Source organism: Elephas maximus, chromosome 16 (assembly GCF_024166365.1).
Source record: "Elephas maximus indicus isolate mEleMax1 chromosome 16, mEleMax1 primary haplotype, whole genome shotgun sequence".
Lineage (NCBI taxonomy): Eukaryota > Metazoa > Chordata > Mammalia > Proboscidea > Elephantidae > Elephas > Elephas maximus.
Window position 1 is genome coordinate 13,767,826 of NC_064834.1, and position 13,777 is coordinate 13,781,602.

The window sequence follows — 13,777 nt, forward strand, 5'->3', positions numbered from 1 at the left end:
TTATAGCTAAGAAAATCAAGGCTCGGAGAGGTTAAGTAACTCACCCAAGGTCAGACAGCTAGCAAGTGGTGGAACTAAGTTATAAACCCAGGGCAGTCCAAGTGGATCAGATGGTTGGGCAGTTTCCATCTCCTGTGCCTCCCAGACCCCCCCCCCACCTACTGTCAGGTGCCCTCCTGTGGTCTTTGTGGCTAGCCGGCGTCACCAGTCTGCGAGCACAGAGCTCATTAGCCATAAGCTTCACCCTGTGCCTGGCTAGAATTTGTTTGATGTCATGGGCCCAGGCCAGCTCATGGCCAGAGAGTGGACTCGGGAAAGAGCAGTGAGATAGGACCCAGTAAACCTAGTAAGGAGCTGCCCAGTCAAGGCTTCAGTCCCCTGGCGAAACTCTCCTGTAGGTGGTCCTGGTCTCTGTCTGTGTCGTCCTCACGTCTGGTCTCCTTGTAAACTGTGACGCTCTGTTTCTTGAGAACACTCAGGAGATGTCTTGCATCCTTCCAGCGTGGCCATTCTGAGAATCTCTGGCATCTAGGGGATGGGCTCTCACCCATTCACCCCGGCACTCTCCTTCCGGGCTTGGGTTGGAAGCTGTGGAAGGCAGAGTCGCCAGTGCCCCAGGCAGCTCTAGTAACAGACACAGGTTTCTCTTCCTAAGTGCAGTGTGTCCCTGTTTCAGCCGAGCCCTCTTCTGTGGCAGAGGACCATCGGCACCCAGGAAATGCTGGGTGCTGCCCTGAGGGCCCTGTGCCACTTGAGATGCCCTTCTTGCAGAGGGGCTCCTGGGAAGGGCCTCTTCCAGAGGTGGACAGACACTGTGGTTCCTCGAGTTCACCCAAGGGTTCCAGACACCGCAGTCTGGCCACCTTGTCAGACACCCAGTCTCTTAAGGATCTGGCTGCCAGACTTCAGGTTGGGGAGAGGTTATAATGCAGGAGACTTGATTTTCCTCTTTGTTTTCACAGCTGCCAAAAGCCTATTGAACAAGAAGTCAGATGGCGGTGTCAAGGTAGGACCCTTTGCCTCTCCTTCCAGAGCTTGGTGTCTGTCTCTGCCAACAGTCACCATGGAGAATTCTCGGCCCCACCTTCCCCCCTTTCCCTGGGAACCTTCCTATCCTTGCTATTCTGCTATAAACCAGAGTCTTTGTGCCTCAAAACAGCAGGTTCCACTGGCCTGAGAGGGAAGAAGGGAGAGGTGTTCTCCCGAACCTACTTGGCTCAGAAGGACTCGAGAAGTGATCCAAATTATAGAGCTAAATCCTGAACCTGACTTCCAGACATGTGCTCATCTCCAGGGCTTGACTCTTTGGGTTTTTTTTAGGTCATTTTGTTACCCCCTTTCTCCTTTTTTTAAAGCAACAAATGCTTTTCGTGAAATAAGAGCAAAGTTTGCCTGGTTGGCTCAGGGTACAGGGCCTAGAACCTGAAGCCACTACCCTCTTGGCCTTTTTACTTGCCCCCGAAGCACCTCCAGATCCAGCTCAGACACTGCTGTGTGAAGGTGTCTTAAGCTTTCTTGAGACATAGACTCCTCAGAGATAGGCAAGAGACAGAGTACATTAGGACACATTCCCGTTTGATGAGGAAGTGTTTTCCTGTAGGACTAGAGCGAGAGGAGGGACCAGGAGCCTGCAGCAACCACAGGAAGCCCTAGAGGGAGCAGCTGCTCAGCCAAGGCAGAGGAGAAGGGGGGGCTACCTGGACTGAGGGCCAAGGTGTTCTGTGGCTGCTTTGGAGCAGAAAGGGGATGGGGCTGGGGCATTGGGTAACAGTTCATACTGTCTTGAAGCCTGCCCATTTACACCATAGAGAATTTCAAACCTTTGAAACACCAACGAAAGTTTAAATTGGGCTTTTCCCCAGAATCTTGCCTTCACAGCTGAGATACACACGTGTGCCCCTCACCTTCTCCCACCCTTCCTCCTCCCCCCATTCTCTCTGCTTGCCTGCTTCTGTGTACCTCTGCCCCCAGGAGCGGAGCTTGAGCTCCGCACACGCCCTGCTGACATGGAGCTGGGCTTGACAAGCATGAGCTCATCAGGTACAGCCATGTTAGAAGAAGGGAGCAGGTTTAGTTGGAGAGAGACTGTGAATATTTTTACTGGAGGGAAAATCCAGAGTCAGTCAATTCTTTACAAAGTATTTAGTAAGTGCCTTCCAGAGGCCCAAGCTGAGCTAAGCTCTGAGGAACACACAAAAGAAGGATACGAGGACATGTAGTTTTCATCTAGTCTTAGGAGGCTTCAAGGTTAATTGAAGAGAAACATGGCCAAACTTGAAATCACTGAAGCTGTAAATGGCATATGGTTGTGGACCCTACATGTGATGAGTCAGTCCAAGAAGCTTATGGGGAAACATTTATTGGAGAAAGCTTAAGGGAAGTGGGAAGATTTGAACCAAGTCAATGATTACTTCTAGGGAATGGGATTGGAGGTGAAGGCAATGCAGGGTGATGCACCTTTTATTTTTTACTTTGTACTCTTAGACGTGCTCTTTAAAATAAATATGTATAACTCACTTAAGTTTAATTTTTAATTAGATTAGAATTCAAAAGCAACAAAAAATATTTTTAGGATTTTGTGATATGTATTGATGTTCTCTGCTTAACTGGAACATGGGGTATGTGAAGGAAGGGTATGAAAAATGCAGCTGGATAGGTCTGTCCAGCAGAGGAACTGCAGGTTTGTGGGTTAGGCCATGGGAGATGCTGTGAGCAGGGAGGCTGTACTTAGAGTGATGTTTTTGGGAAGATTTGGCCAAGGGTGCGAGGGTGAATGCAAGAGGGAGGAACTAGACAGGAAGGTATCAATTAGGAGCTGTTGTAATCGGGGTGTAGGATGGAGAGAAGAGGTGACTAGAGACAGAAAGGGATCATGTTCAAAATACTTAACCACCAGGAGAGCACAGCCAATCATAACAGGTACTGCCTGCAAGCAACTGGTCCAGCTGTACCCAAGAATGCTGGGAATATCATTTGTTAGAGATGTGTCAAAGGAAGTTCACATTGAATATGGGGGGATTAAAAAAAAGATCCGTTGAGGCTAATGACAATCTTTCTAGCCTAGAATGTTGGAAGAATGGTGGTACTTCAGCTAGAAGTGGGAGTAGTTTATGAAAGCATGCCGATTGGGTGGGAGGAGGAGTTTCGTGTTAAGATTGAGAGAAAGGTAGACTGTCTGGGTTGAGCTGTCTTTAGAGGCCCTGGAAGGTACCTGCTGGTAGCCCAGGGAGGAGGTCCGCACTAAAGATGTAGGTTTGGGAATCACATGAGTGAACCACATGAGTTTATTCACTCGGCCAGCATTTATTAGATGCCTACTGTGCTGCAGGCACTGGGAAGACATAATCTATGCCTTTGAGGTGTTCACAGTGGGAGAAAGCAGGGAAGCACCAGACTAGAGTTTTCTGAGGGAGGTGTGTGCAGGTCAGGGACCGGAGGAACATCGGAACCAGAACAGGAAGTCTGCCTGAAGGAGGTGGCCTGTGCGTTTGATGGGCTGGTTGGGTTTTGCCAGGTTAAGTGGGGGAGAGGCGAGGGAAGCATACTGCAGGCAGAGGGGATAGTGCATGTGAAGATACACAGGTCTGAACAGCGTGATGATTCTGGGAACTTGATTAGCTTCTCTGTGGCTGAAGGAGTCCCTGGGTGGGGCAAGTGGCGAATACACTTGGCTGCTAACCAAAAGGTTGGAGGCTTGAGTCCACCCAGAGATGTCTGGGAAGAAAAGCCTGGCAGTTCTTCCTGTCAGCCATGGAAAACCCTGCGGAGCACAGTTCTGCCCTCACACACATGAGGTCTCTCTGAGTTGGAATCAGCTTCACTGTAACTGTGTATATGGCTGACAGAAAGAGTGAGTGCAGAAGAGAGGACCTGAGATGGAGGGGAAAGGGGATGGATAAAGGTGCCCTTGAGGCCTCATCTTTAACAGAACTTTCTAGGTGCTGGTCTCAAAAATTAGCACCAGGCCCAGACATGTAGGATTTGCCTAAGTAGCTAGTGAAAAATGCATAAGACCTCAGGGTCCAGCCTGGAACTCAGATTCAGGAAGCCTCTGTGAGAGCCAGAATCTGTGGTTGTTAGTAAGCCTCCACCCTGCCATCAAATGAATCTAAAGCCCGTGAAGGTTTAAGAGCCTGGCAAAGACAGAATTTGGGGTTATCAGTTGTTCTTGGGCTACACGAAGAAGAAGTGTCAGCAAGAGAAATGGAGAAGGAACTCAGACGTGGGGGTAGAACCAACATGTACAACATTGTCAGGTCTTAAGGGAAGCTGAGATGGATAAGAGCTGGAAAACAGAATTATTAGATTTAAAAAAAAAAAATTCTTTTTTAAATTGTAGTATATATAGGTGAGAAAATATTGGCCATTTCAACAGTCTTCACGTATACAGTTTAGTGACATGAATTAACGTTTGCCGTGTTGTTCAGTGATCCCCTTATCCGTTCCCCAATTTTTCCATCATAGATAAAATGTTTTAAATTAGAACACATATGGGGAAGCCAGCCATTACTTCCTCTTTCCATCATTCAGCGCTTATGGGGAGCAGCTGAAAGACTCAAGTAAATAGATCTCCTTTCTCAGGGGACACAGGACACCAAGGAGAACACAGCAGCCTGAGTCTGCCCCTTACATGTGCTCTGTAAATATGAGTTTTATGCTGTGCATTTTGAGAAAAGAGTTTTAATATAGTGGTGGAACCAGAAGCCAAGAAGCAGGCATTTAAGAAGGGAATGGCCAACCAAAATTAAAAGGCCAACAGCAGACAGGCTGAAGGAAATATTCACAGCAGGTATGATAGGAGGGGTGAATATTACTTTTACACAAAGAACTCTTTCCAATAAGTAAGAATCTCTCCTAAAATCCAGCACATAAATGATCAAAAAAGATGAACTATAATCTGAGAAAGAGGAAGTAGAACTGGTTAACAAATGTGGGAAAATTGCAAAGAAATGCCAGTCGAGGGGGAAAAAAAGAAATACAAGTTGAAATGAGGTGCAGTTTTTTACTCTGCCTCCACCGCTGGTAGTGTGAATTGGCACAAGCCTTACTAAAGTGGTTTTTGTGTCAAAAGCCATAAAAATATTCCTACCTTTTTTGACCCTGTAGTTCTGCTCTGGGAATTTCTCCCAAAGAAATCATTCAAAACACAGAAAAACTGAAAGCATGAAGATGTTCAGTGTAACATCATTTGTGACAGTAAAAAGCTTGAGACAATCTAAAAAGATAATAAGGGAGTGATGACATAATTTTGGGAAATCCATTTAACAAATCATTGCAAAGTGACTGATTTTCCATAGTGTCTAATAGTGACGTGCGAAAATGTTTTCTGTTAAGTGGAAAAGTGAGATAGAAAGTAGTACATACAGTATAGTCCAAATTTTTTTTAAAAAACAATGTGTTAGTATTTACGTATTCAGTATAAAATATATGGATAGAAAAAGAATTGGAAGAAAATCCACTGAAGTGTTATAGTAATTTCACTGGTGATGGGAATTTGGGAGACTTATTTTCTTTCATACATTTTTCTATAGTTTTCACCTAGAGTACGTATTAATTTTATAATAAAAATGCTACTTATTTTAAAAGCAAGGCGTAAACTTGTACCTTATAATAATAACCCAACCACCCAGTGCCATCGAGTCAATTCCGACTCATAGCGACCCTATAGGACAGAGTAGAACTGCCCCCCGCAGAGTTTCCAAGGAGCGCCTGGCGGATAGTGTTTTTTAATTGCATAGGAAAAAAAAGACTGATAAGTGTAATAGGATTGTGAGTGGTTTTCTCCCCTCTCTTCTCTGTTTTCTGAATTGCTTATAAAGTAACAGGAACATATGTATAACAATGGCATGGTGGAATGGAAGTGTCAAGGAAAAAGAGGGAGGGCAGAGCAAGATGTGCGGTTTAGCCTTTCTGTGCTCTCTTGAAAGCTCAGGTGATGGTCTGTGTTCTGACCTGTGACGCTGCTCAGAGCATACTGAGCTTTGGGCATCCTGAATCCTTTGTAGATCGTCTTTCCTCCCCGATTTCCTGCTGCCTAAGTGTTCAAGAAGCCCTGGTGACATAGTGGTTAAGCACTCAGCTGCTAACCCACCAAGGGAGAAAAATGTGGCAGTCCACTTCTGTGAAGATTGGAGACCCCATGGGGCAGTTCTGCTCTATCCTATAGGGTCGCTATGAGTCAGAATCAATAAAAGGTTTTAAATGAGAACGTATGTGGGGAACCTAGCCCTTACGTCCCTTTCGCCCATCCAGCCCTTATGGGGAGCAGCTGAAAAACTCAAGTGACTGTGTCTTCTTTCTCATGGGACGTGGGGTACCAGGGGGAACACAGCAACAGGGGTTTTTGTTTGTGTGTTTTTTTAAATGTTCAAAGGGAGATTTCTTTCTCACTGTTCAGACTCTACAAGGTGCTAGAAATATTAACACTGGTTTGAGTACCTCGCTTAACTTGTTTCCTTTAATTTGAGGACTTCAGGTTCTGTTTAGGTTTCTTTGAAGGTAGATGCCAGTGACCCAGGATCTGTGGAATTACTGAGAGCCACTTGTGAGGACAAGTCTTAATATGCTACAAACTCTCAAGTCGTAAGAGGCTCCTAGCTTAGGACATCTTGTGCAGTCTGCTAATCTTTAAAAAAAAGAAGAAAGATAAAGGAACACTAGAGAGAGAAAGGAAGGAAAGGATGTAGTTTTTTTTCCTTAAGCACTGTTTGAGTATTTGTTTAAATTAATAACTCAAAGGAGTCTTGAACCGCTTTCTAATTTGTCTCATTTATTTAATTTTTAAATAAAGTTTAAAAATTTAAATAAAAGTAAGCTGTAGGTCTTTAAAAATGATTGGGTATTTCAGCAGTGCTGGCCTTGTGCTGGCTGAGAAGGAGTCCAGCTATGTGTGGCTGAGGGCAGAAACCTGAAAGGAAGACAGAAGAGAGAAGTTTAAAGTCACCCACTGACCTGGGAGGAAACCCTGCTGGCATAGTGTTAAGAGCTATGGCTGCTGACCAAAAGGTCAGCAGTTTGAATCCAGCAGGTACTCCGTGGAGACTCCATGGCGCAGTTCTACCCTGTCCTATAGGGTCGCTATGAGTCAGAATCGACTTGACGGCAATGGGTTGGGTTTTAGATTTTTACTGACCTGGGAAAATATCTTTGACTGGAAAGGGATTATATAGGGTTTTCATGCAGGACAGTTTAGGAAAAAGTAAACCTGCAACGAGGAAGTTGGGAACATATTCTCTATTAGGTTGACAAGCCAAAGTTCCCGAGCAGGCAGCTGGAAAGTCTTCTGTGTAATGTAAGGTCCAGGGGAAGGCCACCTGTGATGGCCTTTGACAGCAAGCCCCTGAAAGCCACCAGAGCCAATACTGAGCCTGGCCAGTCCCCCAAAAGAGCTTTGATGGATAGGACTCAGGGCAGGTTAGAAACCTGTTCTATCCTTTAGCCTGGGGAAAAACCAGAGTCTGCTAACCATTCAACTCAACACATGTTGTTGATTATGTACTCACTTTAAGGTGTTTTGCTGGATACTGTGAGATTACAAAGATACAGACCTTCCCTCAAGAAATTAATAGACTAGTTGGATAAAGGGACAAGTACATGTATGAATGTAAGGTACCTCCTTCTTATCGGAAGGATGCTTTGGAAATAAAATCTTGTATGTGGGTATATATGAAAGGTTAACTCAGACAATACCGAATTATATTTAAGCTTCTCTTTAAATCTAGGTCATTCTTTTAAATATTGTAGTCTCCTTCTTTTGAATATAATATACTCCCCAAAACATCTTCTAAAGTAGAATGTAAGCTCCTTGAACATAGGAACATTTACCTGGTATGTTCATTACTATATCCCAGTGTCTAGAACAGCCCCCAGTAAGTGTTTGTTGGATGTTGTTAAATTTGCAGAAGTCAGACAGTAGATAGAACATTCCAAGGGGAGTTTCTGTCTCTCAGAGGGCTGATTTTAAAATTCTTAATTACCCTTCACCTGTTAGACAGTCTTCTGAGACACATTGTCAATGCATCATGTGACTTTAATTATGTGCTGGTGTTTCACATCTGGACATAAGGTCCAGTGAGCATCAAATTGAAGCTAAAAAATTCACTATTCTCAGCATTCCTCAGGATTTACATCTGTCTCAAGACCTGCACTTTTAATCACCAACACTCTTATTTTTCCATTTTCCCACTAATGGCAAAATGCAATAAAGCCTTCAAATCCTGTAAACAAGCACGACCATACTGACAACAAAGATATGCCAAAATGTAACTGTTTATCAGCTGATTTTCTGAAGCTGGAAGTGTTATCCGAAAAGCACTTTAAGGGTGCAGTGTAAAAGTCTAGGTTCAAAAGTCAGATGTATTAAAGCCAAGGACGACTTACAGTAGCTTTATATATATATATATGTGTGTGTGTCTTAAAATAACTGTTGCTTTGCTTTTAAGTATATGCCTTTAAAAAATATGTAGGCTGTAGTAGCTTTTGCCATTTACCTGGTAGCTGGTTACTCAAATTCCAGACAGACCTACTACTGAGAGAAAATAAATAACTTATATGTGAGTGAGCTTTATAACCCAAACCTGAAAATTTGCAGTATAGCATTACCTACCCTCATAGACTTGTGACCTAATCTCCTTAAGAAGCTCTCTCTGAGCTCTCTCTGGCCCATCTCAGGATATACTAAATCTGTGTTCGTGACCCTGACAGCAAAGGAGTCTTTCCTCTCCTGGGTCTGGAGGGCTGTGTGTGCCTAGTTGCTGTGTTAACCGCTCTGGTGCTGGACTCCTCCTTCCACTCTTGCCTCCCCCGGCACAGAGCCCACACGGGTGCACTAATCTGCAGCATCTCTGTGCTTCTCTTCTTACCTCCTCTTTCCCCTTCTCTTTCCCTTTTGCTGTGATGTGTCCAGAAAAGGAAGTCGAGTTCCAGCGTGCACCTAATGGTGAGCCTTGCCTGCCCACCCATCCGACCACTCCATGCTGCCTGCACGCGCCTGCCAGCCACGCAAGCCCATTCTGCCGTGTGCGTGTGCTCCACTCATCCTCACTGCATGTCTGTGCTGTGTGGGCAGCTGTGGCCTGTCCTGCCAGACGGGGGCCATTGCCCAAGGTCACATGGTGGCCTACAGAATGGGCCTTGGAATATGTGGTGCGGCACCCCCTGCTGCGGAGGTCAACGGCCCCCAGCAGCCCAGGGCAGGAAGTGAAGCTGGCATAGACTTGGGGCCAGGCGGCAAGCTCAGGGAGGGCCCCACATTCACTGTCACTCCAGAGAAGAGCCCCAGCTCTCTGGCACAGGCAGCCTCTTCCTACAGACCTGTGGCCAGTGGGCATCGGTGTGGTGGGCAGATAAGCTGGTTGTAGGCTCGTGGCTCTGAGTCGTGCCATCCTGGCCTTTTCCCCTGTGTGAGTGCCCCTTGTCAGGCTGTGCCCCACGTTTCATCCTTCCCACCCAGCCCTGGGAGGAACTGCTGAAAGACTCAAGTGTCAAGCGAACACATCTTCTTTCTCATGGGACACAGGACACCAGAGGGCACATAGCAGTCTGAGTCATTATGAAACCATCCATTAAAACCACAGCTGGGGCCACGTGGGTGACATCCCAGCCCTCTGCAGATATGGCAGGTTCATGGGCACCCTGAGGTCCTCACGCCCTGCAGGGTCTTTCTCTCAACTGGGCTTTGCAGGCAGGACAGCATTCTCCAGTCAGCCCTGAACAGGAGGTCAGCATCGGCAGCTGAGCTAGGAGGGCTCTGCTCCTTCCTGGCTGCAATGGAAGAGAGCTAAAGCTTGAGGGAGTTTAGAGCCACATCCCGACTATTCCTGGGACCCCCTCTTCTCCAGCCTACAGAGTTCAGTGGAGTCTTCTTAGTATTTGGTGCCTGGCTTGAGGTTTCATGCTTAGCCCTGGGTTTGGGGGTATTTCAGCCATTGACAGGAAGATCAGGGAGGATGGCTTCAGCTGTGGCCAAACGGGCCATAAAAGAGACCTCTGGACAAGAAGAAGTAGGACAGGCTGGACAGCTAGGAGAGAGCATGCACTAGCTATAACAGAGGATCGTTTTCCATGCCCGGGCCAGAGACAGGAGGCACACATTTGTTTCTCTGCCTGTTGAAGAACTTAGAGGCATCAGGCTGCTCCTCTGTGGCCTCCAACCCTGTTGGGACCCCCAGTGAGCCTGAGTGCACTGGTTAGGGAATTGTGAGAGGCAGAGTACATCGACTGACTCCCTACCCTGGGGACTCTGCCGGATATATATACATACATATATATATATATATATATATATATATATATATATATATATATATATATATATATATACGTATATATCCTGGATCTTGCTGCTGTTGGAAACCCTGGTGGCGTAGTGGTTAAGTGCTACAGCTGCTAACCAAATGGTCGGCAGTTCAAATCTGCCAGGCACTCCTTAGAAACTCTGTGGGGCAGTCTACTCTGTCCTATAGGGTCGCTATGAGTCGGAATCAACTCGACAGCACTGGGTTTGGTTTTGGTGTTCGTTGCTACTGTTAGGAATGGTGGCCTACTCTTTCTTGGGGGCTGGGTTCTGGGACTGTAGCCATACCCCCACCTGGACTCATCTGTCCCCTCCTTGGCACTCTGCCAGGCAGAAAGGTAACCAGCACCGCCCTCTCTGACCCCTGGGGTCAGGGGATACATTTTGTATCCAACATTGAATTCCATCCCTTGCCTCTCTGGACACCATCTCCTCGGCCAGTTATTCTCTCTCTTCTCATTTATCTCCTCAGTTCAGGCTTCAAACTGGATTTTTAAGGAGGAGGAAATCCAGGTGGTAGGTTGAAAAGAGCAACAGGAGACCCAGAGTTTCTGAACTTTGCTTTCTTATAAACATTTCCTGTGAAGCGGGGAGAAGATCCTGACTTTCTTCGGGTCAATTCTAATTGTACAATGAGATGGCACCTGGAGAGATCATTAAAACAAGTCTCTGGGCTAGCCCTACCTTGAGGATGCCTCCAGAGCTAGGTCTCTGGGTCCCTCCAAAACCCACCCCTTCTGTTCATCTCTCCAACCATTGCTCCATTCCCGTAGTGGTATGGAAGCCACCTCAGGCCTAGCTCCTCTGGGCCAGGCCAGGGGACAAGGGAGGTCTGGGAGTCGAACCTGAGCTGCTTTGGTGACTCTGGAGGAACTAAACCATCTGTTTTCTTGTCTCAGCCACAGAGCAACAACAAAAACAGTCTCGTAAACCCAGCCCAAGAGCCCGCGCCCTTGCAGACGGCCATGGTACCTCCTGACTACAGCTTCTCCGCCTCTGCCCCTGGCTGCCTCCTGCTTCTTCCCTCTTTCTCCTCTTGTCTCCCCTCCCCGGGCTTCCTCAGCCTTTTCCCTTTTCAGTCCCTGTAGAGCAGGCAGCTTTGCGTACTGCCCCTGAGGACCCGTCCCCTTCATTGTCCCGCTTGGCCATGTCCCTTCCTGCATGGCAGACTGCTGCTCCCGCTCCTTTCACTGTTGGGGGGAAAGAGTGATCAGGGCTCTCAGCTGAATCTCCCAGCCCCAGGCAGGGGGCCCTAAAGGGTCTGCTGTGTGGGCTGGGACGGTGAGTTGCTTATACAAGGAGAGGGTAGAAGCTGTCTCGGGACCATCGGTTCTTGGAGGCCTCCTGGTAAAACTTATTTTAGCCTTTCCTTTGCAAAGCCAGGAGCGAGAGGAGGGCCGTGGCCCCCACCTCTGGATGGTATGGAGGTCTCTGGATTTCTAGTGAGCCCTGTGCTGTCTGAGTTCTTCCTGGACTCTTCCCGGAGCTCTGTGGGCTCAGGGATCCCTCTGCTCCAGTAGCTGGAGAGTGAGCAAGGGGATGAGTAGAAGGAGGGGGTGGCGTCACCGTGCCTGCTACTTCTTTACTTCCTGCGGACCCTCATGGTGCCTCACATGGTGCTGTAGGGACAGGAACGCTGGGGAAGGCAGAAGGTGGGTAAAGCTGGCAGCTCCCTGGGCTCAGTTTGCTGAGGGGCATACCCGGGTCTTCGCTCTCCCTGTGTCCCTGCCTCCCACACATTCCCTGATGAACACTGTTGGCAGGGCCCAGCCTGTGCCCACAGTTCCATAGCTCCTCCAGTGTACTTGCCCCCTGGGACACCCCCTGCTCTCAGAGAAAGAACACCAGAACCAGCATGAGTCAGGAACCACAGCCTTGTCCTCTTGGCTTCCCTGGCATTTGAATCCACTGAGTGCCAGGCCTCTCCTTCTTACCAGCAAGCGCCATCCCTTAAATCCAGGGCTTCCCAGCCACCTTTGACCCCAACTGAGAAAGAATATTTTGTGGGAATAGCTGATGGCCAGGCCTCAGTGGTTATCATCAGGTCTACGGGAGTACCAGGTGGAGGACAGGGTCCCTCAGGGGAGAGCTGTATGTAGGTCTGTCCCCAAGTCCAGGGGATAATTCTCATCTTCTCTCACAGGAGCCACAAACCACCGTGGTGCACAATGCTACAGATGGGATCAAGGTGAGTGGCTCCTGAGCCATCCCCTTCCTTCCAGGTCAGCAGGAAACAGGCGGGCTGGGTCATGGGGGTGATAGGTCCTGTGGTTGGCAGCCTACAGGCCGCACCCCAAGATCGAGGTGTTTGCAGTCTAGGCTGGGGGTAGTGTGTGCCTATTTGTTGCTACCCTCCTAGGAAGGGCATTATATTTAGTGATTCCAAGCTCAGTCTCTGTGGTCAGACAGGCCTGAGTTTGAATCCTGGCCCTGTGGTGCTGAGCAAGTCACTTAACCCCTCTGCACCTCAGTTTCTTGATTGGTAAATCAGGGATAACAGAACTGTCGTCCATGAACTGTGAAGTTGAAATGAGAGTAAACAACTAAAGAAACAGAGGCAAGGATATAATCAGACCCTAGAGCATTCTCCACTGCCCCACCCTTTTATGCCCTCAGTTGTCTCATTTTCATTACCATTTAGTAAATATTTACTGAGCCCAAACAACGTCCATGGCTCTGGTTTACAGAGGTGACAAGACAAAGTCCTTGTCCACAGGGACAGTTTAGGTGGGGGCAGGGGGAGACAGAACATGAAGTAATAATCAAATAAAATAAAATCCAATGGTGATAAGTGCTGTGGAGAAATGGTACAAAGTAAAGCGATAGACAGTGTCCAGGGCCCTTAATTAAGGGGTCCAGGAAAGGCCTCTCAGGAGGCGATATTTGAGCTAAAAACTAAACAGTGGGAAGGAGGCAGCCAGGCAAACTCGGGGGCCGAGTGCCCCAGGCAGGTGCAGAGGCTTGGTATGTGTGAGGAAGAGAAGATACCAAGCAGAGCTAACAGCATGGTAAGCAAGGGGCAGAGTGGTGGGAGGGTGATGCGGTTGGAGGAGCAGGCAGAGCCTGCTCTGTGGGGCCTGGTAGGAGCTTGCATTTTATTCTAGCGTAAGTGAGAAGCCACCAGCAGTTCTAAGCAAGGGAGTAATACAATCTGATTTACGCTTTTAAAAAATTGCTCTGGCCATGTTACTGGGATGAGCTAGGGAGGAGCCCAGAGTTGAAGCAAGGAGACCAGGAACCTGTTGTTGTAATTCAAGTACAAGATGATGGTAGTTTGGACTTGAATTGTAGCGTGCAATTAGAATAGGTATGACACAGGTTTATTTTGGAGGTAGAATGGACAGACTTAATTTTAGATTGGATAATTGGGATGTAGGGAAATAGAGAAAGAAGAACAGAGATGACTCTAGATTTTGCCCCAAGGAACTGGTTGGATGAAACAGTCTTGTGAGGGGGCTTGGGAATCCAGACTTTTAATCTTAG

The 13,777-nt window shown here is 47.5% G+C and overlaps 1 protein-coding gene across 13 annotated transcripts in view; it reads left to right on the top strand.

Moving 5' to 3' along the window:
* The window catches only part of CAMK2G (calcium/calmodulin dependent protein kinase II gamma), a 58,981-nt gene that overhangs the window by 38,743 nt on the left and 6,461 nt on the right, over positions 1-13,777 (top strand). For 9 of the 13 annotated variants that reach the window (XM_049854994.1, XM_049854997.1, XM_049854995.1 and 6 more), the window contains 3 exons: positions 963-1,006; positions 11,194-11,262; positions 12,438-12,482. In XM_049854994.1, the coding sequence (XP_049710951.1) occupies positions 963-1,006; positions 11,194-11,262; positions 12,438-12,482 (158 nt within the window). The remainder of the gene's footprint in view (positions 1-962; positions 1,007-11,193; positions 11,263-12,437; positions 12,483-13,777) is intronic. The other 4 variants (XM_049854996.1, XM_049855000.1, XM_049854998.1 and 1 more) reach the window with 1 other exon arrangement.